A 24,817-nucleotide genomic window follows, 5' to 3' on the forward strand; every position below is an offset into this window, starting at 1 on the left:
GTGAAATGAGTCAATGGGAACATATGCAGAGGAACTGAATTGCACAGAAACGTTTTTGTATTGTTTATTGTTCTTTATCACAGGCATTAATAATAGTGCACTTTCATTTTTTATTATAACACAGACATTTATTTTCTTGTCATTCTTTTTTCCCTCCAATTTAATGACTTGCATTTCTCATTAAAAAAGTTCCTACTGTGCGCAATGGGGAAGAAAGAGTACAGCTTTACAATCTTAAGAGGAGTAATCAGTAATGACGACAAAGATAATCAATAATCATCAGGTGAATATTGAATGGATAAAGAATGAAGATATGAGTAATATTTTCTGTTTACAATGAACAGAGATTGGGGAGATGAGCATACATTGGGGGCAGGCAGGGCGCATGTATATAATGATAGAAGAGGGAAAGGGCTTGGACTAAAGTATAACTCTATGACTGGGGGAGGGATAAGGACGTGGTATATAATGTATGGTAAATAAGTAAAGACGAAGGATACATGTGATACTTGTGGTGAATGCGTTTCGAGGGCAATGCGAGTGACAAAAACAGAATATCATTCAGTGCATACTGTGAACGGGAGAAGGTTCGGACACATCCAGGTAAGAACACAGAGCAGGAGGGTGTCATGAACACAGAGAAAGTATGTGGTGTGTATTTCACATTCACTCAAAGCTGGTGTCCAGACAGTCTGTATTTGCACACTCCCAGACGTACCCTGCCTGAGAATTAACATCATTGAACATAGAACATCTTCAGGGTTTTGCTCTGGCGTTTCCTCTGCTTCTTGGGCATTCGCAAATGATGGGGTCCGACCGTGACCCTGAGCATGTTTGAGAGTGCACATGCTAACCATTTTGTATATTTGGATTTAAGGCATTTGGAGTGTACTAAAATAAGGATCTACCCCTTACTATAATGAACAATGCTCCTAAACATTCAACAGATTGACTAGTCGTTTTTGCGACGTTGCATCTAGATTCAATGTGCTATCATTTAAAACATCATAATGACGCACAGGACATGATGACAAAACAGTCTGAAGCTGAAGTGTATATATGTCTATCATTACGCTATTCTTATCGGCTGTCTATTTTGGGGACTATATGTCACGGTTATGAGAGAGTGGCAGAGGGAGGACCAGAGCAGAACCTTGCTTTGCATTTAGTGCTCTTCACGTCAGGAAAAGCGAGGACCGAGAGGGCAGGAAGAAAGGAGCGTTACGTTAGATTCCGGGCTACAGGGCAGGGGCTCATTGGACAAAGAGCTTAAAGTTAAAGTGGATATTCAGGATCATTTTTCCCTCACTCCCAACTGTAAATGGAATGAGCCCCAGTGACTTTGCAATTAAGACACCTCGTTCCCCAAGGGTGGGCAAGGACAGGGACAACTATTTGTTTCAATACAATTCTCTTTTAAGGACAGTGCATTCCAGGTTCAAAGTCCAGTTATCATTCATTTTGTTTTATAATATGAGTTCTGAGAAAGAGAGTCTTCTCATCAACAGTTATTCGTGTCTCTGTGTGTGTGTGTGTACATGTGTGAAAAAAGAGAGAATACTGCTCGCGTCTAGTACAAAGGACTGGCCTGGTACACACGAGTCCGAAACTTTGGGCTCTGGTCTGGGTAACATTCTCAAAGATGGAGGGTGAACACAGAGGGCTGGAAAACTCCTGCCTGGCTTCTGCTTTGTTCCTCCGGTTCCGTAAGGTTCACTTTTGTCTACATTGTACATCCTGGAGGGTTTATTCCATTCCATTGGAGACATCCCACTTTTCAAAATTGTTCTCTAGCTTCCTCCGTTGTGAAGTTGCTTCTTTTTCCAAATGAAATGAAAATGAGATGGGCAAATTTTGGCTAATGAAAAGGATATTAGAAGGAGATTTTGCAGCATTGAAATCTAAATTGTGGCTTTATTAGTCCACCCCAGTCAACTTCGGCCTGAACACTCTTTTTATCCATCTAATTTGAAATAAATAAATAAAAATAAATAAATAAATAAATCTTCATTTGTTGTGACATTCATTTTTTTCCTTTTTGTTGATGGCAAACATTTTACACCTCGGCTTAAGCTCAAAAATAAAAACAAAGTGTTCATCTGAGTTCTATACATCTTGAAAGTCTTAGCAAGCATCACATGAAAAGTAGGGGCTTTTAAGTTTCTTTTTCCTCTCCTCACCTCATTCTAAACACAAGAGACCTTGACTCTTGCAAAAATGTTCCTCTTGTTCAATTTCTGTGTGAACATGTCATAGGAAGTTTAGATGCCTCCTCATCTCCTGTGCTCTACTTAGTGAGCGAGGAGGTCGATTTGAGATGCTTTGACCTACAACAGACCAATTTTTTCTGAGCGACAAACAGTAGCTTTTTCTCCACAGCACGCCGATTTCTGGATCTACAGGCATATTACGAAGTTCGGGATCTAAACCAGGTTTGAATGAATAGCACTATTTTCTTCAGGAAGGAGGCATAATCTTGGCTTACCTCATAGAGTTTTTGCCACATAGGACTGTCAAAACCTTATGTAGTGTTTTGGGGTAACAAACTGTATATCTTATTCCCGAACTTAACAAATCCCTATATCCCTTACTTGACAAGACGTTTGGGAATTCCTGTTTTTGCTCCGGGGAATTAGAATTTAGAGTTAAGAAATTTACATATTTCTGTTCTCAAACAGCTCATTGTGATAATTTGATATTCAGGTTTGCACATGGACCATTGCTTATGATAATAGTAGTAAAAATTATGATGAGGATGATGACGTTTGGGAGACATTCGTTCTTGACCCACTTGTTTGTTTGGATGCATGTATAGTTTGTTGCTATTAGATCACCGGACAATGGATGTCAAACTCCTTGTTTGTAGTGTTGCTGGGTAAACGATTCATAGTTGAGGTTTACGTTGATAAATCTTGTCAAATCCTTTGCTCAGATGAAGGATAAGTGATATCATCGGTGCTGTTCTGGTTCTTCAGGTGATTAATTGCATTTGTTACAGACAAGGAGTAAGAACACTTCCATGTGGATTGACTCCTGACCCTCCTACTATTGCAGCTGGACCTCAGGAATTCCACTAGTGATGTGAGAACCGGGGCTGAATATACCTGTTTTTATTTGTTGTGCAGATGGTCTATGAGGGAGTCGTGTCTGGGGGATATCAGGGGATGGGGCTCCTCCCCACCCGCTCCATAGCGTTTCTAAATAGTTTACTTAGGGCTGAGACTGCGTTCCATTTGAGGAAAGGAGACGAGTTTTATCCTTGCCAGACCCTTTTCTTTGTAGAACGCTTCCGCTACCCCCAATACTGCTCCCTTCTCCTCGTTCCGCTCGCTCACCGCGATCGCACCCGCCCTCCGAACGACGAGAGTTTTGACGGGTTGGTGTGCTGGGTGGGCGAGACGAAAGCCCATTCTTCTCATCTGAGAACACAGGAAAGAAGCAGCAGGGGATGAGGTCTAAACATGCTACAGAATTTGAGTCAATATTGAAATTTCTTTACTCTGTGAAGGAACTGGTTTTGGCACCTGCTAGCGCTTGCACAGAGGGCTGGTCGTGGGTACTGAGAAGCTGAGCTTGAATGGTCTCTACCACCCTCTTAAACCTGCGACTTGGGCCTGCAAAACAGGCACAACAGTGTTTCATTGTCAAAAAAACCCAGAATGTCTGCTCTCTCTCTTGCATTCTTTTTAAATACCTGATAAGAGGGTGAAGGTGACACTGTAGATGCCAGTCTCCCTCCTTCCTTCTCTCTCTCTGTCTCTCTCTTTCTCTCTCTCTCGCTCTCTCTCTCCCTCAGAGAAGGCGATGTCGACCTGAAATTTGACAGGCTTCTGGAAGACGGACGGACCTCCGGAGGACTTATATTCTGCACGGAAACTTGTCTGAGAGATGACACTGTGACTCAGGGAGGGAATCTGTGAGGAAGAGAGGCAGGCGGTCAAAGTCTGAATCTTCGTAACAAAATGAACATCACGCAAAGCGTGACGAAAGGAAATGAAAGGAAGGATACGAACTGATAAAAAGGCGTGGACAATATCAGCCTTGATAGAGCTCAACGGTTTGTCTCTAATCACAACAAAGATCTGCTCTTCCCTCTCCAGACTGATGAAGTTTCCAAACCAGGATTTCTTGGCCAGCCTACAGCAAAAACATAAAGAGGCTTTAAGGCATAGTTCACCCAAAAATAAAATTCAGTCATGAATTACTAACTCTAGTTGTTCCAAACCTCTATAAATTTCTTTGTTCGGTTGAACACAGAGAAAGTATGCAAACAGTTCTTGGACCCCATTGACTACCGGTTTGCTTAAACTTTTGTGAATGCACACACAGAGATTAAAAACGCCCTCAAATAATGGATTTCTACACCAAACCTATTTGTGTGGCTTCAGCACACATGAAATATATGGCATGAAGATTGCATTTAAATCGCTCTAGCGGTACATAAATGCGATATTCCAAACAATCTGCACAGCCCAACATTAAGTTGAATGTGTCTGTTCCTGAAGTCACTGATAAGCCTCTGCGGGTGTTTTATCAGAGTTGGGGCTAAACTTGGCGGGAAAGTGGATCTCGCGGGCCAGAGTTGAGAACCACTGCCACAGAGGGTTTAAACATGAGTAAATAATGACAAAAGGGTCATTAAAGTGCTCAGTGGTCTTCATAAAGACCAATTATTTAATGAGTAATAACTAATTTAGCTATATAAATCTATACAAATAAACAAATACACACTTTTAAAGGGCTGTTCTATTTAAAAAGACAAAAGCTTACTCTGCAACTACACAAATGCTGTTTTACACATTCAGAGAAAAGCAGCAAAAAAAGCTGAATAAGCTTCAAAACAAACACACTGAATAATAGGGGCAGGTTGTTGTTGTTATAAAGGCACAACACAGAACCTCTGGTACAACACGTAACATGAATGAAATGATTTGCAATCTGCAACCTGTCAGATGTCGTTTAAACATTTTGATTATTTTATAAAATACAGTCACTTTGTGAGGTCACATGCGTCTTTTACAGCTATTTTTCTCTCGTCACTTACTCAGGACTGGACTCTGGTGTTAAACTGGACATGTCCTCTGATGTAGGAACTATTGAAACACAAAACAAATATATTTATTAATACATTTCACTTAACAACAGCAAATCCTGTCATTGGTTCATGACCCTCTCACCCTGTAGCCTTCGGCGGTGGAAGCGCGGTGAACCCAGAAGGTTGTTTTTGAAAGAATTGAGGCGTGTCCTCCAGTGGGCGGAGCTACTGGAAGCCATTCCACCGCTCCCCCCAGGGCTGGAGGGTGGAGTTAGGGAGAGGGAACCACCACCCACACCACCACCCCCTTCAGCTCGTGAGGAGGAAGAAGAGGAGGAGGAAGAGGGCGGGGTGGGAGGGGGGTGCTGGGGATGGTGCACAGGGGTCCCCAGAGGGGTGGGGAGTGGGGAGCCCTGTGGGGTAACCTGCGACACATGGGCAGAGTTAGGATAGATGGTCTTAGTGACAGACTTCAGGACAGAAGGAGTGGGGAAGAAGAAGCGAGGGATGGGGGACAGGAGCGGAGAGGGGGAAGGGGAGGGAGACGGAGGAGTTTGCAGGGGGAGGGACTTCATAGACTGCAGGTGGGGGCGCTCGGAGGGGGCTTTGGATGGTAGGGTCTGGGTCTTTTGGTCAGGCACGCGTTGGGACACCCGGGGCGTGGTGGAACTTCCTGCTTTGGGGTCTTTGGACTGGGTGGCGGAAGCAGAGGTGACTTCAGTTTGGCTGAAGGTGAAAACTGGGCTCTGACAGGTTGGAAGAAAAGGGATAGAAGGATGGAGAGGAAAAAGAGGAGATGGAGAGATGGACACAGCAATGGTAATGAAAGTTAATGAAAGCTATGGTATATGATTATTAACAGTCGTATTAAACCAAGAGTGTTAGGAAAGTGATGCACAGCTCTTAGAGAAGCTTGTGAAATCTAGTGTATATTAGTGAGTTGTGTTAATCATTCGGTTACACAGTGCTAAATGCAGGTTAAACACGTGACCATTAATATACGTATACAGTTAATGTGTATGTGTGTGAGAGAAATCTTTGGTGTGAATAATGACTCCGGTATGAAGACAGTATGAGGTAGATGAACATAAAGCAACTAAACTCATTTCAGCTTTGTTGTTCAAACAGTAGCAAAAACAGGCATATTACTTAATTATAGTAGTGGTCTATTATTTCCACTCGAAATATTGGAGTACAGTAAACTTGAAAATTAAGGGTGTGGAGAAACTTACTCTAGGGCTGCTGAGGGGACTAGACGAGAGGCCGGTTGAAGCTCCGCTAACCGATCGGGATCTAGCAGAACACGAGGATATGTTAGTCAACCTTGTCTTCATGCTTCAGGACGTCATAGTTTCACGCTTTTCATTATGTTAACTTAACTTTACTTGGATGTTCTTACAACTAGTGTGACTACTAGCAACCTATCAACATTTTGTAAGAAATTGTTATTATAAATTGTGTATTTTATTGAAAAGGCAAACAGGAAAAGTGTGGTCTGGCTTTAAGATGAAGGTGAATATGAAGTCATTTTAAACAATGTGCATGTACCTCTGGCTATGTGCAGAGGTATCCAGTGCTCTGCGTGGAGGTGTCGGAGAGCCCTGCTCTGTTACACTCAGTACCTCTAGACTTTTTCTCTCCGGCCGACAGCGCCCGTGACGGGTCAACATGGGCGAGTCTACTCGCTTACGAGGAGGATCTGATCACACAACACATAAACACCCACTGTAACACAAACATTTAATGTGCCCTCATGAAAAAAAACAATAGAAACCTAATAGAAACCATCAAAGATATTCTAAGGGTTTCCAATAAAATACCATTATGAACCATTAGCTTTTTCCATTAAAACCATCCTTTTTTGGGGGGGCGTTATTCCAATAGGATTAATCTGCCACATAACACCCCAGAATCCTTCACATAACCAGTATACCATTTTAGTTTCTATTACAAACCAATACAATTTCCATAACAACCAATAATCTACTACATTTTCTATTGTGTTTTAGGCAGGGTAGGGTAGTTTGTGAGCATATCGCACATGACCCCTTACTAAAGAAGTCTATGGTTTTACTTTACACACAAAATAATTCAAACGTCAGCACTGCTGCCAGGCTGACAACCTTTGATCTATTTCCTCTGAATACATTGACAGGTCCAACTCTGATCGAACCTGTACCACCAGTTCTTCCACTCGCTACGTCGTCCTATTAACAATGAAGATCAACTCCCCTGTCAAGCTCTTAATGATGACGAATCTCCACCTTGAAATCCCTTTTTAGCCCGATTTGGTCCTGATCTGTTTATTTTGGGGAACAAGTCCTCAATATGTTACATTTACAAATCACTGAAGTTTGCCTTAGAGGCACACTTGAACCCTTTATGGAAACTGGCTTTCTTTCAGGCTTATAGGAGCAAGATGGTTGCTAGGTAACCAGCATTTCTCATGGTTTTCGGCGGAACGTGACAGTAACATGCACAGGCCTGAACCGCGAAAACTCACCAACATCGTTTCTGGGTGGAAGATGTTCATCTTCGTAGCTGGGGTAACGCTCCTTCCTGTCCAACAGAAGATAGTAGATCAACTTCTCCTGGTTTTCTCTGAAATTACAAAAAAAGTTAAAACAATGCAGCACGTTTTCATAAGAAAGGTAAGAACTTATGATTTCATACAAGCCGTTTTATGTACAATTCCTCAAAATGTTGTTTATGTGTACTGTTCTTTTCAAAATACATGTTCTTTGACTCACTCTTCACACTGCAGGTCTCTGGTGAGTTTAACACGGTCTCTGAAGCAGCCCAGGGAATGCATACTCTCCAGAACATCAGGGTCCAGATCGGTAAGAGACAGAATCCTCTTTACGCACACGCGTCTCGGGGGAGGCTGCTCTGGACACGGCTCATTCCTGCCCCCTCTGAGACAGAAAGACACAAATCGAAGACATGTAAGCATTAAATGCACCAAAACTACAATAAAAGGAATATACCTTTTTGTTACACAATAAAATGTCCTTTATGATACAGTATGTGTGTGTTTTACATAAAATTGAAGTTATTATACACTAAAAATATTCCTAAGCACTGTATAACATGGCCACCAGGAATCTTTTTAGATATCAATTCTATAAAAAAGAGAAAGACTGAATATTAATGATCATAATCTATAGACGCAACTTTTAATTTGAAATCTATAGCAGACGGCAGGACCTTCAATAAACACTGACTCAAATTTCACTCTGTTCATCTCAAAGATCCTGTGTAGATTTAGAAGACACAGCAGAAGTCATATGGATTTATTTTATGGTACTTTTCATGATTTTTCTGGAGCTTGGCAGATGTGACCACTAAAATGTACATCACTATAAATCAAGTCGCGTAGAACACACGCTTAAACTAACATTAGGGTGAGCAAATAGCAAAAATAAAATTTTGTAGTGAATTGAGAGATTATTTTTTTCATTAGTCCGTAACTATAACTAAGTATTTAATGACAAACAACATCAAACAATACTTACTGATACCAGGCGTGCTTTTGTATTTCTTCCAACTAAGAAATAAAATAAGCAAACAAAAACAATTATCATAAACACATATGTGGAATAACTGTAACAATTATTATCTATAATGTTTATATACGATATATATAGTATGTGACCCTGGACAACAAAACCAGTCTTATTTATAGAAATTGAGATTTTTACATAATCTGAAAGCTGAATAAATAAGATTTCTATTGATGTATGAGTTGTTAGAATAGGGCGATATCTGGCTGAGATACAATCGTTTAAAAGGAATCTGAGAGTGCAAAAAATCTAAATATTGAGAAAATTGCCTTTGAAGTTGTTCATCAGGGGCACTGTGGCAGGCCATCCACTCAAAATATATAATATATAATTAAGTTTTTATATATTTAAGGTAGGAAATTTACAAAATATTTTCATGGAACATGATCTTTACTTAATATCCTATTTCGGCATAAAAGAAAAATGTATAATTTTGACCCATACAATGTATTTTTGTCTTTTTCTAAAAATGTTCCCGTGCTACTTAAGACTAGTTTTTGTGATCCGGGGTCACATATATGGATAAATTAGGAGTATGTGTATACACTTTATAGAAAAAAGAATTGGGATGCTTCATTCCAATGAACAGGTTTGACTATTTTAGTTATTTCTGTAAGGAAAAATCTAAAACCTTCAGCATTGAATTATATTCCACAGAAGTGTGTGTTTCTAATTTTATTGCATCAGTTTGGGCAGGGCCCTTTTTATTCCAACATGACAATGACCCCGTGCACAAAGCAAGAGGAAAAATAAATAAATGATTCAGTCTAGTGTGGAAGGACTTGATAGAGCCAGACCTGAACCCAACTGAACACCTTTGCTTTGACTACCCAACAGGGGTACAGTTTCGTAATTCTTTAATATGGTATAAAATTAATATTTGATTTGAGTGGAATTAATGGAATAGATACACGTGTTTATTAGAAGGGGACATCTCAATACTTTTGTCCATTTAGTGTTAGTTTGGTATAATGGTTATATTTGACTGTACATAAATTGTATGGTTATAAATGCATACCGTCAGGCGTTTCTCAGGGTTGACCTCAATCATGCCACGGAGGAGAGCCTGACAGTCTGGAGGAATGAAGTGAGGCATGTGAAACACTCCACTCTTCACCTTCTCCAGCAGTTGCCGCAGGTTATCGTGGTCGAAGGGTAGGGCTCCCTGTGAGGTAAGACATTTCACACACATTTCTGAGTGCAAGAGGCTATCAAACCCCTCCAGCTGGTTCAGAATGCAGCAGCACGCCTCGTCTTCCAACAGCCCTAAAGGGCTCATCCACCGGCTACCGGTTGAAGCCCGATAAGATTCAAGTCACTAATGCTTGCCTACAGGACTATCACTGGATCTGCACCGGCATGCTTTCACACCCTCCTACACTCCTAAACCCCATCATGAACCCTGCGTTCAGCAAACCAGCGCCGTCTTGTATTGCCTTCTCAGAAGGACAGTAAATCACTTTCCCGCTCATTCTCCTTCACAACTCCTTCCTGGTGGAATATTCTTACTAACTCAGTTTGGTCAACCACATCTCTAACATTCCTAAAATACCTAAAACCTCTTCTGTGAAAAACAGGTTCTTTCTCTCAACAGGTATTGTTCTGGCTTTTGTTGAAACTAGTAACTTATTAGCACCTATTGTTTTATTGCTCCTGTATGACATATCGCTTTAATGTTCCCTGAACTCTCCGTAAATCGCTTTGGATAAAAGCGTCTGTTAAATGACTAAATGTATGTAAATGTAAGAGAGGTGAATTCATTCAGGTAAGACTTAAATATAGCTGCATGCAGTTTTGAGATATAACACATATGTGCACCTTTCTCTTTAGACACTACTTTTCTATTAATAAAATAAAAAAGTATGTAAAGCATATACTGACATAAAACAAAATCTCACGCTTACCACCAGAAGAGCGAAGAGGATTACTCCACAGCTCCACACATCTGCCCTGCGTCCATCATATTTCTCACCCTGTGGAAACAGTACAGATAAATACAGAAATGTTTGTTGTTTTTGTGAGATCTAGTGTATGAGATCTATACATTAAACCATGTGGCGTTTATCCACTTAAAACATACTGTATCACTTACCCTGATGACCTCAGGACATGCATAATGAGGTGATCTGCAGATACACATCACAGATCATTAATATTTCACCTTCAGCAACACAGAATTACACACTCATGAATACATAAACTACTGACCCACAACTGGTCTCCAGAAGACTGTCCCCAACCTGTAGGGAAGCCATACCAAAGTCAGCAATTCTGATGTTATTCTTCTCATCCAGCAGGAGGTTTTCAGGTTTAAGATCTCTGTGGCTAAAAAACGACAAGTAGAGTGTTTTCATATGTGTACTTGGAAGACAAGGAGAATAAAATGGAGATCTAAAAAGCATACCGGGAGACAATATATGTTAAAAAAAACTGACGATCAGTCCTTAATAATTATATACAAAAAAAGGAGATTTTTACACATCTTAAAGCTGCAATACATGGTGCTACATTTTTATGCTGACCACGCCAAAATATTAAGGGAAAAATCTGTAGAAAAAATCTGTGTATGCAGCACACTGAAAAAAAATCTAAAAAGAGACGTTTACCATATAGAGTGACTGTGACAGAAGTCCAGAGCAGATATGATTTGTCTGAAGAATTTCCGAGCCTCTTTAGGGGTCAATCTGCCTTTCTTTACCAGGTAGTCAAATAGCTCCCCACCAGACACATGCTCCAGTACTAAATACCTAAAGACGGACGGTGAAATATATTTATGAAAACGTGCACAGAGATCACAAACTCACAGGCACATCTCCAGAGAATGCAGGATGTAAGTCTATACAAGACAAGGCCAGGCATGCTTCAGATGTGTGGAGAAGCAGAGGAGTACTTACAGATATTTGTTATTCTCGTACACATCATACAGTTTAAGGACATGAGGGTGTTCTATTAGTTTAAGAATAGCTATCTCTCTCTCCACCTGCAGAAATGGGGAGAGCGAGGAACATTGAAGGAAAGTTGAAAAGAGAAAAGGAATGACTTGATTTTTGCAAAGATGATGAAGACCAACGATCATTTTGAATTAAGACTGAGTTGATAGAATCAACATATAAACAACAATAGTCTGACAATCAACAGTAGACAAAAAAGATTAGGAGGGGAAAGACCTGCAGCGTATCTTTTAGCACAGATCAGACAGAGCATAAACTGTGGTTAATAAAGCAGTTTGGGATGTGCAGCTGTGTTATAGGAAAGCTACTGTACGTAAAACGCAATGAAAGCACGAAATGATGGAAAACAACACATTTTTCAAGAAGATTCAGTATGTGTAGTTTTGTGTCAGTGAGTACGCAAAACTTACTTTCATAAGAACAGACTCTGACAGCTTTTCTCTGTTAACTATCTTTATGGCCACCTTCTGTGCTGTAATACAATGAACTCCTAACTTCACCAGACCTGCAATACAACACGTACAGTCTTCATTAGCCATGTTCCGTATTAAGCAATGTTCATATTAAAATGTTAACTCAGTCTGAGCATGTGTTATTTGATGAAGTTTCAAGATGTACTGTAAAGTGCGTACTTTCCATACTAACGATTCATGAGCAATTTGCCTATTATTTATATTTTCACCACAATGATTCCAGAAATAATGTGTTTGAGGCATGAAATTGAAACACTTTCACAAGATCTTACAGGTCCAGACAGGACTAGATAAGTCCAGATGGGCCTGCACCATGCGAAAAGTCGATGTCAGGTTTGCAATAGACTTGCACCATTTACTGAAATCAAGGTCCACTTACGACTTCATCAGAAAAGAAATTTACAGCAGTACTTAATACTCGGCATATGAAGAATACTTCTCAAGTCAATAATACACAAAAATAAAGGAAATAGTAAAAACACACTGTTCATATACAATGACATACATTATTAATGCACTTTCACTTTTACCTGCCAAAACAATATTCTTCTCAATGCATATATATATATATATATATATGAATCACTCTTGTGCATATTCCAGTTACCATTTATTGACAAACAGGTTCTCTGTGATCTTTATTCCAGAACAAACAACACAGCACACATTCAGACTCGGGACAAATAAATCACACACACCTATGACATTAAACATTGCCATTATATTGTTCAACGTTGAAACACTACTAAAATTCCTCCTCACTCACGTTAAAATCTTAAATATTGCCAACTAAGCCTTTCAATACACGAATTATTTAACGGGACGCGAGAAATAGAGAAAACATGTATTTTAATGCACTTACTGAATCCTACTATCCCAAACAGGACATGCGCTTACCTGTTTGGCCCTTTCCCAGCGTCTTTTCCAGTCGATAGGGCCCGACATACTGAGCTGCCTGACTCCCCGACAACTCCTTACTGGACATTTCGTTCAAATGCGATTTTATGTCACAATGTGAGTGGGAAAAATCAGCGTGTTTTCAAATCTGTCCTGATCACATAAAAGCTCCGCCGTACAGACATCACAGGCGGTGAGCGATGACACAGGGATGCTGATGCGTGATGTCAATGCCGTGGCCTACTCCCAAACATCTGCCGTCTCCTTAAAGTTGATCGAAATGCATCGGTTACATATTCCGTTCGTAAATATATAAAACTAAAAGAACTGGCGAATGTGTCCAGCCGAGGCTTTATGCTAAAACAACCGCTGTTGTTGCTATTTAAACGACCCGGGCTATGTAACGTTAAATGATGAGGGAACACGGTCAGATCTGTCACTATTTGGGCCGATACTTTATCAGAAAAGCGTTTTGATAATAGCTCCGAACAACAGCAAACTAATTCTTATTAGTTATTAGTAGGCTATTAATATTATAATTTAAGACAGCGAGAATATTAGACAGATGGTAAAGTCACCAGTCCATTCGCCGGTATGTTTTCTGTTCAAATATATTCATTCAGCCTAACGGAAAGTGGAAGTGGCCTATTTATTAAAAACTTAGCCATATCCATCCTGCGAAACAACCGCACATTTGGTTTATGATACATTTATGCATTCTTGCTCCAATCTGAATGTAGATTTTTCCTCATTTGTCAAAGACGCATCAGAGCTCCGTTGCATGGCGTGTTTCGTCTTTTTTAAATCAAATTTAGGACGAGAAAAATGAACGTCCCGTGCCTGCGATAAACTACGATTTATCCCAGGCCTCACATCCGGAAATACAGGAGAATTGTCAGAGAGAAAACAGCCACCCTATCGCGAAGGAGAGCCCCGGGTTCTTCAGTAACATCCACCAACGAATCCACGGTGCACGTCCCGAGTGTACATTGCACTATTGCGAGCTATAGTGTTTGTGCAAAAATCCCTCGCTTTATTTGTACAGAAGACATTCCTGGTCAAAAAACAAGCATCTTTAACTAGCGTAGGAGACTCCTCTCCCCCTCCCTCCCTCCCTCGCTCTCTCCCTCCCTCTCGCGCTGGCTATGTGCATATCACAGCATCTTCTCTCTCTCCTCCCGTCGCCTCGGCTACCGCGCGTGGAGTCATCCTTTAAATCTTGCTTTCGGGTTACAGTCGTCGCAATGCCTTCTCGGTTTGGGTCCACTCGGGTCGGTTGCCTCACGACCAAAGATGCGGTTCTGCAGAATTACGCTCTCACTGTCAGCAGGGCCTTTCTCTGTTTTCTAGCTCTCTATATTCCTTCTCCCTATTCGACACGAGCAGCATCAGCATCCGGGTTCTGCGGTACATGCGTCCCCTCCCTTACGCGATTCCCATCGAACATGCTCGTCATACCCCCACCCCCATTTCCGCCCGAGAACACGTTCCTCACATTATTGAGTTCAGTGTAGGTTTTTGATATTGAGCAATGCCAGTCAAAATGTTTAAGTGACTAAGGTGCAGCATTTGTCCTATTTGATATTAATTGACAACTATCAATTATTATTGATGGTTGTCGATTGATTTGTTTTCATAATATTAATTGACATTCGCACTGTATCCTGTCATCAGAAAATATATAACAGAACAACTGTGCAAAAATTTCAATATACTCAAAATAAATGTCCCACCATGTCTTATTTTCCCATGCTCTATTCCTGCAGTAATACTTGAACACAAGATGGCAGTAGAGATGTAGTCTTTATTTATTGTAATGCGCATTTCATCTAGCCTATCTCACATTTGAAATGACTGTCCTTTACCACTGGTGGCTGTACCATTAGTGCTTTGAGGGGGCGTTTTACAAGCACCAAGCTCGTATTGATAAAGTTGTTTTGTTCCTCCAAAAATAATTTATTTATGTTGTCCAAAATTTGTGTTTGAACACAATAGAAAATGTTTTGAGAAGTGTCTTCTTTTGTATTCTGCAAAAGACAAGAACACATGCAAGTTTGGAAATACATGATGGAGAGTAAATGATAACAGAATTTACATTTTGGGATGAACTTGTGTCTCAGTGGTTAAAGCATGGCACTAGCAACGTCAAGGTCATGGGTTTGATCCCAGGGGATTACGCATAGTTAGAAAACAAATTTATAGTACAGTGCAATGTGCTTCGCTTTGTATAAAAGGGTCTGCCAAATGCATAAATGTGAATGTAATGTAAACTATCCCTTTCGGTGAGACAGTAACTTTATCTGCTATTTATTATTGCATACTTTTATACGCATATAATGATTGTCACAGATGCTTCTAAGAGTCCCTATGTGTTTCAGTGAGCTTGACAGATAGAACTGATTTCTGCCTGCACTTTAAACATATACTTTCATAACTTCCCTCACGTGGGGCTTCTCAATGTCAAGCGGTTGCTTCTTAAGTCATACACAGCACATTCATTGGCCCCAGTCCATAACCAAATGCCTTATGAGTATTGGTAAAGTTATCCCTTCTTCCTGGCAGTTCTCCAAGAAGTAGCACACCATCACCTTGGAACATGCTGACACGCACTTGATAATATCTCCATTCACAACAGGTTTACGGAAAAGAGCGAGAGAGTGTTCTTCCCATGTTTCCATTTCAGATAGTTTCAAAACAATTTCTCACAACTCCTTATGCAAGCCAGATCCAGACTTGCATGACTGGGCATTTGCCTATTTAACAAGAATGCATTTCTGGTATTTTCCAAACACCCAACCAGCCTTGTACTGTTAACATGTGTAAGCATCATCCTTACCCTAAGGACATTTTCGTATTACAGAACAAGTCTTCACAGTTCCAGCTTCAAAGTTTGCTAATAGATGAGCTCAAGCAGAAGCTTAAATTGCGATTGATTGGCTGATGAGAAGGGTTATGGATTTGAGTAAGCATATTTGTGTGCTCTTCTTAATGAGTTGAGGTGAGGAGTTTGGTGTATTAGTGACATTTGAAGGCCTAATCTCCCTTAGTTCACCTAAACCCTTTACTAAAGCCCACATAATCCTTGCCTGAAATCTATTTCAATGCAGACTTCTGAAAGTTTACGAATTAACACTAATCTGTAGATAAAACTGACTGTTTGGTCATTTAGGATCTGTTGTTAAGTAAGCAGAGATGGGCACAAATAGGCTACATCAAAAAGTATTTACTTAAAACTTACAAATACTTAACTATAAAATGAATTGAAATAAAATACTGCTGTGTAAAAAAGTATTTAATTAAAATACAAGCAATTTGTAATTAGAAATTACAACCAATATTAATATTAATTAATCAGAGGGTTATTTTTGTGTTACTTAACTGCGATCCGGCATCGCTAGAAAACACAAATTCTAGGTATTTGCGCAAATCTTTTGTCCCATGACTTTCAGTGAATGATATCTGATAGTAGATTTGACTAGATACTTTACCTTGAAGCACATTGAGCTCAAAATCAGTTTCTTTACTTTCTTTGCATAAATCAAAGTACCGCGAGAGTGATTGGAAAAGGTTGTAAAACACTCTCGCGACACATTAATGTCAAACACTATCGGTCTGCGTGTGAACAACATGAGTCTTTTAAACACAAAATGTCTTGTTTTTAACACAACTTGTCTTAGAGTGTATAGCATTAAAAGCAAACTGCATAGTATGTTTTATAGACAAATGACAGGTGTACGACATCTTCTCTCAGACAAAAAGATGATTAAAGTGATTTCCAGAATCAGAATGCAGAATCCCTTTAAATCTAGCAATGAATGTCTATCTGTTTTTCTACATCGCATCAATAACTTCTACATTTTTAAAAGTATACTTAAATATGCCTTAAAATATTATCTTCTTAAATATTTTCAACAATTTAAAGGGATACTTTCATCATTAACTCACCATCAGATTGATCCAAACCTGTATAAATGTCAAGAGATTCTAAAGATTTCTAAAGATATTTGGAAGAATGTCAGATCTCATTTCCCATTGACTCCCATAGTATTTATTTTCTCTAGTATGGCAGTAAAGGGAAATGAGATGTGAAGTATCCTTTAATAGTCTATAAACAGGGTTCTTTACTGTTTAAAAAATATATACTATTTTTTTATTTGTGTGTTCTGCTTGCATTTGCTGTGCCACAAGACATAAAGCTTAAATTATTGTTGATAGCTCAAATTATGTTACATATTTCAGTATAAAAATCTCGTGGTGAAGTAATTGTAGAATAAAATGACATATTTGTTAAAGTATTTAAGTATTTTAAAATACAAATACAGTCTCTCAAAGTTTTTATTTACAAATTACATTTGACTTTTTTTGTTAAGGAAAATACAAATTACAAAATACTCAAAAGTAATTAAATATGTATTTCAATACATGTAATTAAAATACAGCCCATCTCTGCTGATAAGAATGTAAGAGCTTGCAATGACAGATAACCTCTGCAAGTCATTTTTATCTGAGGCACTTTGCTTAAAACCAGGACAATTAATACAAACACAACGCAGGAAAGACAGTTACAAATGTCGAACCATTTTAAAATCTTTATTCCATTTTGTAAGCATCTGAGACACAATTTACATCTCTTAAACTGTCTACAGACCAGATCAATACAATCAGCCATAAAAGGGGAAGGTAGATTTGTGGTTGGAGGAATCCATTTAAGCTTCACACAGGGGCTAGAGAAAGGAAGAGACACCAATGGTCTCTGCTGCCAAACCCCATTTCAATCATTTAGTCCAGTGCCATGAGCCGCAGGGAATGCTGGGAAGGTGGAGGACTCAGTGCAGTAATCCTCTGATAAAAGACATAAGCACAAGCATGATAAGACAATAAAAATGCGGTCAATAGAATCCATGACTACATTTTTGAACAATTAAAATAATTCACTTTGTGTGATGCTATATATGGTCAGATGGTTTCACATTTAAATTACAAGGTTAAACATGGTACACCTGCTGAGATGACATTAATTAAATATCCTACAAACAATGTAAAAGGTAATGAAGACAGCAGGTGGATGTGCGTTACCTTTTCTGCATGTTGAGGTCCTCATGACGCTTCAGCATTGCTTTTAACACAGGCAGCAAATGCCTCCATCAGCTCCTTACACGCTTCCCCACCATTCTCCTTTACACTGAAACACACAAAAGAGACGGTTACTTTCTCCAGCACATGAATTTGTCACAGCAGACATTATTTTAAATAAAAAATACTTTAATAGGACCTGCAGGTCTCACGGTATAAACTCTCTATTTCATGCACGTTTTTAGGGAGTCTATTTGAGAAATAAATTGAAAAATTATAAATATATAAAACAAAAATCTTAGTGTTAATGCTAAAATGCATCTACACTGCACTTTTTTATTGTTCTATTTTTAGCTAAAAAGCATAATTACATTTTTAGAAATTAAATTTGTATTCGAATAAGGACATTTGGTTGCGAGTCAAATCACTTTGGGTTTTTTGCTATCATACTGTATATCCATTGACTATTTAATGATTGGTCTCAGGACTGCATGACGCATCACGCATGTGTTTGTGTGAGGGAATTTGTGAGAATCTCTCCACACAAAAGCAAACACTGACACACTGCATTAGAGTGATGGAGCGAAAGCGAGGGTTGGAACGACAGCAAGAAGGGGGATAAAAAGAGACAGAACAAGAGAGATAATCCATGTGAACAGGGGCTCAAATCACATGATCAGGCAAGCAAGCAGTTGCAGCAGACAGGTAATGGATAAAAGGCGTGACCCCTGATGGAAGAGGATGATGTGGTGACCTAAAATGAAAGCTCCTCCCCCTTTCAGAAAGCAGTCTCGGTCTCTCCCTCCCCCACATATCATCTGCTGCATCTCGAGCGCTGACATAACAGCGCTTTCTCTCTTTTTAGCGAACGGTGACGTAACACACAGCTGGTCAATTTAAATAGAAAGAGGTTTGTGCAGGCTGGATGTAATGAGCCACGTGATGAAAGATGTAGCGGGTGATGTGGGGGCACTGCACTTGCCAAGGGCATTTCCTCTTCACAGGCAGCCATTTTAATAGTTTAGAGGGAAGACATGCATCTTGGAGGGGGGATCCACTGCGAACTTTGTTCATGTCAACACAACACTAATCAACTGAAAGACAAGCTGGCTTTTATAAGAACGTAAATATGTGTTCATTTCTGTTCATAAACCAGTTCAGGGCATCAACGGTCTGGAAGAATCCTCAATTCTTCTCAGTTCACCCCAAGTGAAAATCCTGTTCTTCATAATTTACTCACCCTTTGGTCATGTTAAACCTGTATGACTTTCGTTCTTCTGCAGAACAAAAAAGAAGACATTAAAAGAATGGTACCCGAACAACCCGTTGACTTGCATTGCTTTGGGTAACACCATTGTTCGGTAATCAATAATCTTTAAAATTTTAATATCGGCAAAGAAGAAAGTCATACATGTTTGAATGATTTTGAAATTTTGAAATTTTCTTCGAGGGTGAACTATTACTTTTAGAGGGATACATTGGTTTATAAATGTTCACAATCCTTGCATTGAATGAAGAAGATATACAAGGTAATTTGAATTAGAGAGTCAAAAATCAATTGAAGACAAAAGGTAACACCCAAACAATGATCATTGTCCCCAAATTAAGATTGAATAATTTACATTGTGGCCGTCCTTCACATACATAATGCAAAAGGAAAGAGGGCACGGCCCAGGAGTGCTCTAATCTTATACAGAAGTAGTTAGAAAGACCTTTTTAAAAGACTCCTTGACTGCTGTAGTGTTCAACAACAGATTTAAAATCAATTTTAAATGTCAGGACAAGTCAATTGTAATTGTCCCTTTGTGCAGACCATGTTGAACACACATTAATAAAGATAAAACCCTAAAAGTAATATAACGTTTTAAGGATAAACAAACTTGATCAAAGAGCTAAAAATCATGCCGGAATCCAATTATACAAATTCTTTTAAGCTTTACCTCAGCTTACAGTATCATGTGCAGATAATACAATGTTTGTTTATTTAAAGATACTATTATCAGGGTAACACTGCTAACTCCAAGGGGGGGGGGGGCTTCTGAAAAACTACAATAATACATTCCAAACAACATAAGAACAGGCATCCAAACAAACAAGAGGAAAAGTGTAAACGAGTAAAAGAGAGTTTGTGTCTCATTATCATACTTGGAAGGACACTCCTAGGACACACTACTGCTTTCATGAGTAAAGGTCCAGTGTATGAAATGTAGCAGCATCTGGTGGGGTTGAGAATTACCACCAATGTCTCACTCCAACCCTCCCTTTCAAAGCACTACAGTGGCTGACACAGGGCTAAGATGTCATCAAGTTTTTGCTTCTTTGCCTAACGGAATACACTCCAAGAAACAGTATTTTTTTAAACTAATTGTATCTTACAATTGCAGACATTTTGAAAGTTTCAGATAGAAACACACTAACTGATAAATCCTGAAGATAGGCACAGACTTTCTGCAACAAGTCCAGACTGAAAATCTGGGCAAAATCTGACCAGAAGTCTTGTAGTTTATTTTACCTTAAGGAGATAACATATTTACGAAACACGCTCTGTGGAGCAGTTTGTCCATTAAGGGCTACTGTAGAAACAACATGGCGAATTCCATGCAAGGGGACCCGCGGTGTATGTATATAGAAAAAGCTCATTCTAAGGTAATAAAAAAAAAAGCTTCATTATTTAAAGTCTTTATACACCTCTGAAGACATAGTAATGTATATTTTATTGTGTGTCTGTCAATAGATCCTCCCAAAAACTACACACAGCACCTTTAAATGCAGAAATCACTGTATGACTGCTACCTTCTGGAGTCGTAACCGAAACCCTTGTGATATCAGTGACATGATATACGGTGACATGTTTAGACCAGGTGTCAAGTGTATTTTGCACTTCTGAATTTGATCCAGTGTACTGAACATGTCACACGAAGTGATCAATGACACACAGGCGTCTATACATATCTATGCTATATTGGTGGTCAGCTTAGTTGGGATCAGTATTGTAATGTAACAAAGGGAAAATACTTAAGTATTTAGTTGGAGTATTTGTACTTAACTTGATATTTTTGCAGACTTTTATTCCACTACATTTCCTGAACAAAATGTATACATTTACTCTGATACATTCCCTAAGTATGTCCATTACTACATAATAAATGCATAGAAATAGAACTGAAAAAGGCAAGTCGGCGATCCGGTCACCATAACGATGCTGAACCAATCATTGGTTAAAGCTCAATTTGCAAGTGAAAAAAAAGGTGCTCACAGCGGTTAATTTCAACACAAGGTTGCAATCTGCTGCTTCTTTTAAAGATAAACAGCAACATTTTCAGTTTCAATTAATGATCAAATGACTGGGTTGTTACTTTAAAGGAAATGCAAGGAAAGAAAGAAGTAAGGGCCAGACCGATGTGATCTGATTTTGTTCCAAGTTATTCTCTTAATATATTGGGGGGGGGAGGGAACTGTCCTTTTATGAAGTTATACGTTATAAAGTAAAGTTATAAAGATGTGGTTTCTGAACTTGTATTTTGATAGTGTAGCAATAAGAAATTATCAACAACATTTGCTTCAACTTTACTTTAAATACTTAAGTAGATTTCATATAAAAAGTACATCACTGGTTGGGATGTTGAACATCTAGCTAGTCAGCAGCACCAAGAATGCAAGTCTTCAGCCAGAACCTTCTCGAAAGATCAAACAGACTTCAAACTGGTCCAAACAGTTTTATGCTTTCATGTGTCGATTAGACTATTGGGATATTATGCATTATTTGAATATGCTGTCCAGGGTAGATTCTTTAACCCACACCCCTCCTATCTGGCCTTCACATACCAAAGGTCAGGGTATGTTCAACCTTATCTGGTTTCTCATACGGCCCAGACTTGTCTACACTACAAACACCACAGGCAGCAAAAAGGCCCTTTTGGGTGTGGGTGTGAGGATCGCGCTCAAAATACTTCTTGAGACATGGAGGTTGTCAATGGTCAGAAGAGAGCACTAGTACAAAAAAAAGTATTATTCTTAATGCAATTTCACAATCCAGATATGATTTTGCGTGATATAAAATCCGCTAAATCCGCTAATGCGGAAGAGATTGGTTTGAGGGGAGGGAATAATGGAGAAATTGTGCATGCATGGTTCCCTCTCATGTATGCAGTCATCTCTGAAATGTGACTAAGCAGAGTTAAGGGAGGGGGGGTTGCCGGGACAGACATGGTGAAGACTGAAAGACGAAAAGAGAAGGGAAAAGCATGAAGTAGGCACATTCTCAACAGCCAATCAGCCATGAGGAGGAATTGAAGTTGAAGAAATCCCAGAAACCCCTAAATGAGCGGTTCCGCTGATGCTGCCGACATGAATTAAACTGACACCAATCAAAGCATTCAAAAAACACAAAAACTTATTTGTATTAGAAATAGAAACCGCTGCAGAACCCTGATCTTCCTCTCTACTCCCTCCATTTTGGATAGCCATCACAATGTGCCATTTAGATACTTTAACTTCAGCAGACATCATCCATGCGGTATGGATGGGAATACATGGGAATAGGCTACATAGAATACACAGAATACTTTGTGTTGTGAAAGAATTTAACAACTCTTTATCAGGTCCATACACCGCTTTAACAGTACTTACTTCAATCACTTACCATTTGTCCAAATCTGCCTTGATGGCCACACAGGGTGCTGGCACTGGGGTTTCGGTAGGAGCTGCAGTCTCAGAGTCCGACATGGCGTCTATGGCGTTGGTGTGTATGTGTGAGATTGAATTGCGTAGCCTATCTGCTGCTGTGCATGTGCAAGTATACAAGGGAAAAAGAGAGAATTGAGAGTTACACTTTGCAAGTGGGAGGAGGAGTGTACATAGTACACAGGGGAGGGAGGGGGGAATGTGAGATGGCACACATGTGTACATGAGCAAGAGATCAAAAGGTGCCCAGGTTCATCTTAACCTAGCAAAGAAACCATTGCATTTCTTTTTTTATTGAAAGAGTATTACTTCAAATAAAAAACTAACAAGAGTCAAATTACTGGGGTACTTTGACATTAAGGTACATAATAAAGCACACTAGAGGAGAGCATACATGATTAGAAACTTGAAAAGTGACAATTTTTCGTCGTGTTTTGTCATGGACTGTAAACGTGCGCCACCTACTGGCAGCGTGTTTTCGTGACCTTTATTTGCAGGACTTCACTCACGTATTTCAGTTCGTCAAGGTTAAAACAATAAAACAACTGTCATTAGGAGAAAAAAATAATAATTTTCTACAATCTTAATGAATTTTGCTCAAGTAGCTTGACTATATTTTTTTGAATGAATTTGTAAATGCTTCCTCTTCAATATGTCCAGAAAGTATTCGAGTAAGTTCACTAAAGGGATACACGATCCCCCAAAATTGAAAATACTTTCATCATTTAGCCTACTGACCTCAAGTTGTTCCAAACCTGTATAAATGTATTTTTTCTGATGAATATAAAGAAAGTTATTTGAAAAATTGTTAACAACTGACTTTTTGGGACACACAAAAGATATTTTGAAGAATGAATTATCATTTAATTTTTGTCTACTATGGTAGTCAATGATATCCCAAAAGTGTCAGTTGTAATAAATACAGGTTTGGAACAACTCAGTAGGAGTAATTCATGACACAATTTTCATTTTTGAATTATACAATTGCGTTATGTGCGTGAGGAACAACGAGATACAAAATATTTAGGTACAGGTCTACATAGTCACGTCTACAAATGTCCCGACTTGGGTCATTGGTCAGCCCCCCCATCCTTCAAATAGCCATGTTTAAGAAACAAATTATTAGGGTTTAGATAAGTTCGCATAAAAAAGTATCGGGCTATAAATATCGTGTAGTGCTTTCATAAACATTTCATTGCAAAACACGTACATTTTTGTTTATCTGTTAATTGCTCCCAAATGTAGCATAATGAATTAAAGTAAATTAAAAAAGTAACATTTGGATCGATTAAAAACGACAATAAATTGTTTTTAAAGATATATCTAAAGCTTTTGATCTACTAAGCCTAGTCAAGACTAAAGTCATATGCTATCAGTTCAAACGTTAAGATTCTGTATACGACTCAATAAAAATGTCCCAATACCGTAAACACTTTTTTTCATTGAACAAAAATACTCAATATGTTTCTAATTGACGGGGGCCCTTAAGTGTGACCTTTGAGGACTTGAGAACATCGTGTCCGGTGAGCAAGCAATTTATTTGTACATTCATATGGATGTACACCGCCAACGAACTAAAGTCCTTTTAATTAAATCAGCATGAAATGTCGACGAAAAACTTGCCTGGTTCTGCAGTTGTGACGTGACTTGGTCGATCTGGCAGGATCTAGATTCTAGAGCTTTAAACTAAGGTTCATTCAAGTTTTGCTTAAGTATTTGTTCCACGCCTCTTTCACTGGGGGTCTGGGGGTCGAGTGGGGGTGACTGTCCCTATGCAGTGAACAGATCTGCAGGGGACATTAGTGTAGGCTAATTATTTGAAAGGGGTTATTTATTTATTGGCTTACTTGTTATTTAATACAGAAGACTAAAGGTATCTGTGAAACACTCAGTGGTCTATAGTTTGTCAGTTTTACTGGTCAGTGTGTGAAATGTTTCATTTCGTTAAAACTTTAAGTTTTTAAAATAGAAACAGTATAAAATAATTGCTATGATCTTTCAGTCCTGTTTTGTTTTCAAACAGTGTAAATATGTGAATGAAATAAAAAATAAATCAACAACATTAATAGTGGTAATTGTTAGTTCGGGTTTCAAATGCTAGGAGAGCTAGAGGTGTGACTTTCTGGAGCAAGGGGAAATGAA

At 39.0% G+C, this 24,817-nt stretch overlaps 1 protein-coding gene and 1 long non-coding RNA gene across 4 annotated transcripts; both read right to left on the reverse strand.

Annotated features, from left to right (window-relative positions):
- Positions 1-35: 35 nt before the first annotated feature.
- On the reverse strand, positions 36-14,007 carry brsk1b (BR serine/threonine kinase 1b). Of its 3 annotated transcripts, none has more exons than XM_056753150.1 (19): positions 12,920-14,007; positions 11,960-12,054; positions 11,493-11,578; positions 11,205-11,345; positions 10,807-10,923; positions 10,691-10,724; positions 10,503-10,571; positions 9,617-9,763; positions 8,551-8,582; positions 7,786-7,950; positions 7,539-7,636; positions 6,584-6,734; positions 6,268-6,328; positions 5,178-5,460; positions 5,045-5,093; positions 4,014-4,137; positions 3,695-3,914; positions 3,525-3,614; positions 36-3,419 (listed from the first exon to the last, which is right to left on the reverse strand). In XM_056753150.1, the coding sequence occupies exons 1-19, from the start codon at positions 13,005-13,007 to the stop codon at positions 3,211-3,213; spliced, it is 2,259 nt and encodes a 752-aa protein (XP_056609128.1). In that variant the 5' UTR covers positions 13,008-14,007; the 3' UTR covers positions 36-3,210. The 3 variants fall into 3 exon arrangements, with proteins under 3 accessions (XP_056609128.1, XP_056609127.1, XP_056609130.1); XM_056753149.1 differs by having other exon boundaries at positions 5,178-5,781; XM_056753152.1 differs by lacking the exon at positions 11,493-11,578 and having other exon boundaries at positions 5,178-5,781; positions 12,920-12,955.
- A 3,486-nt stretch (positions 14,008-17,493) lies between these two features.
- LOC130426559 (uncharacterized) lies at positions 17,494-22,810 on the reverse strand. The gene is made up of 3 exons (XR_008907195.1): positions 22,635-22,810; positions 17,996-18,101; positions 17,494-17,761 (listed from the first exon to the last, which is right to left on the reverse strand). It is a non-coding gene; the product is annotated as an uncharacterized LOC130426559 (long non-coding RNA).
- Between the last annotated feature and the right edge of the window lie 2,007 nt (positions 22,811-24,817).

Source organism: Triplophysa dalaica, chromosome 7 (genome assembly GCF_015846415.1).
Source record: "Triplophysa dalaica isolate WHDGS20190420 chromosome 7, ASM1584641v1, whole genome shotgun sequence".
NCBI classification, from domain to species: domain Eukaryota; kingdom Metazoa; phylum Chordata; class Actinopteri; order Cypriniformes; family Nemacheilidae; genus Triplophysa; species Triplophysa dalaica.

Excerpts from the sequence above, each read along its gene's own strand:
- brsk1b (XM_056753149.1), bottom strand. The coding sequence starts at position 13,007 with ATGTCCAGTAAGGAGTTGTCGGGGAGTCAGGCAGCTCAGTATGTCGGG. Across the intron at positions 11,579-11,959 it reads CAGAGTCTGTTCTTATGAAA|GTGGAGAGAGAGATAGCTAT; the intron begins GTAAGTTTTGCG and ends CCATTTCTGCAG. Across the intron at positions 9,764-10,502 it reads TCCTCTTCGCTCTTCTGGTG|GGAGCCCTACCCTTCGACCA; the intron begins GTAAGCGTGAGA and ends CTTACCTCACAG.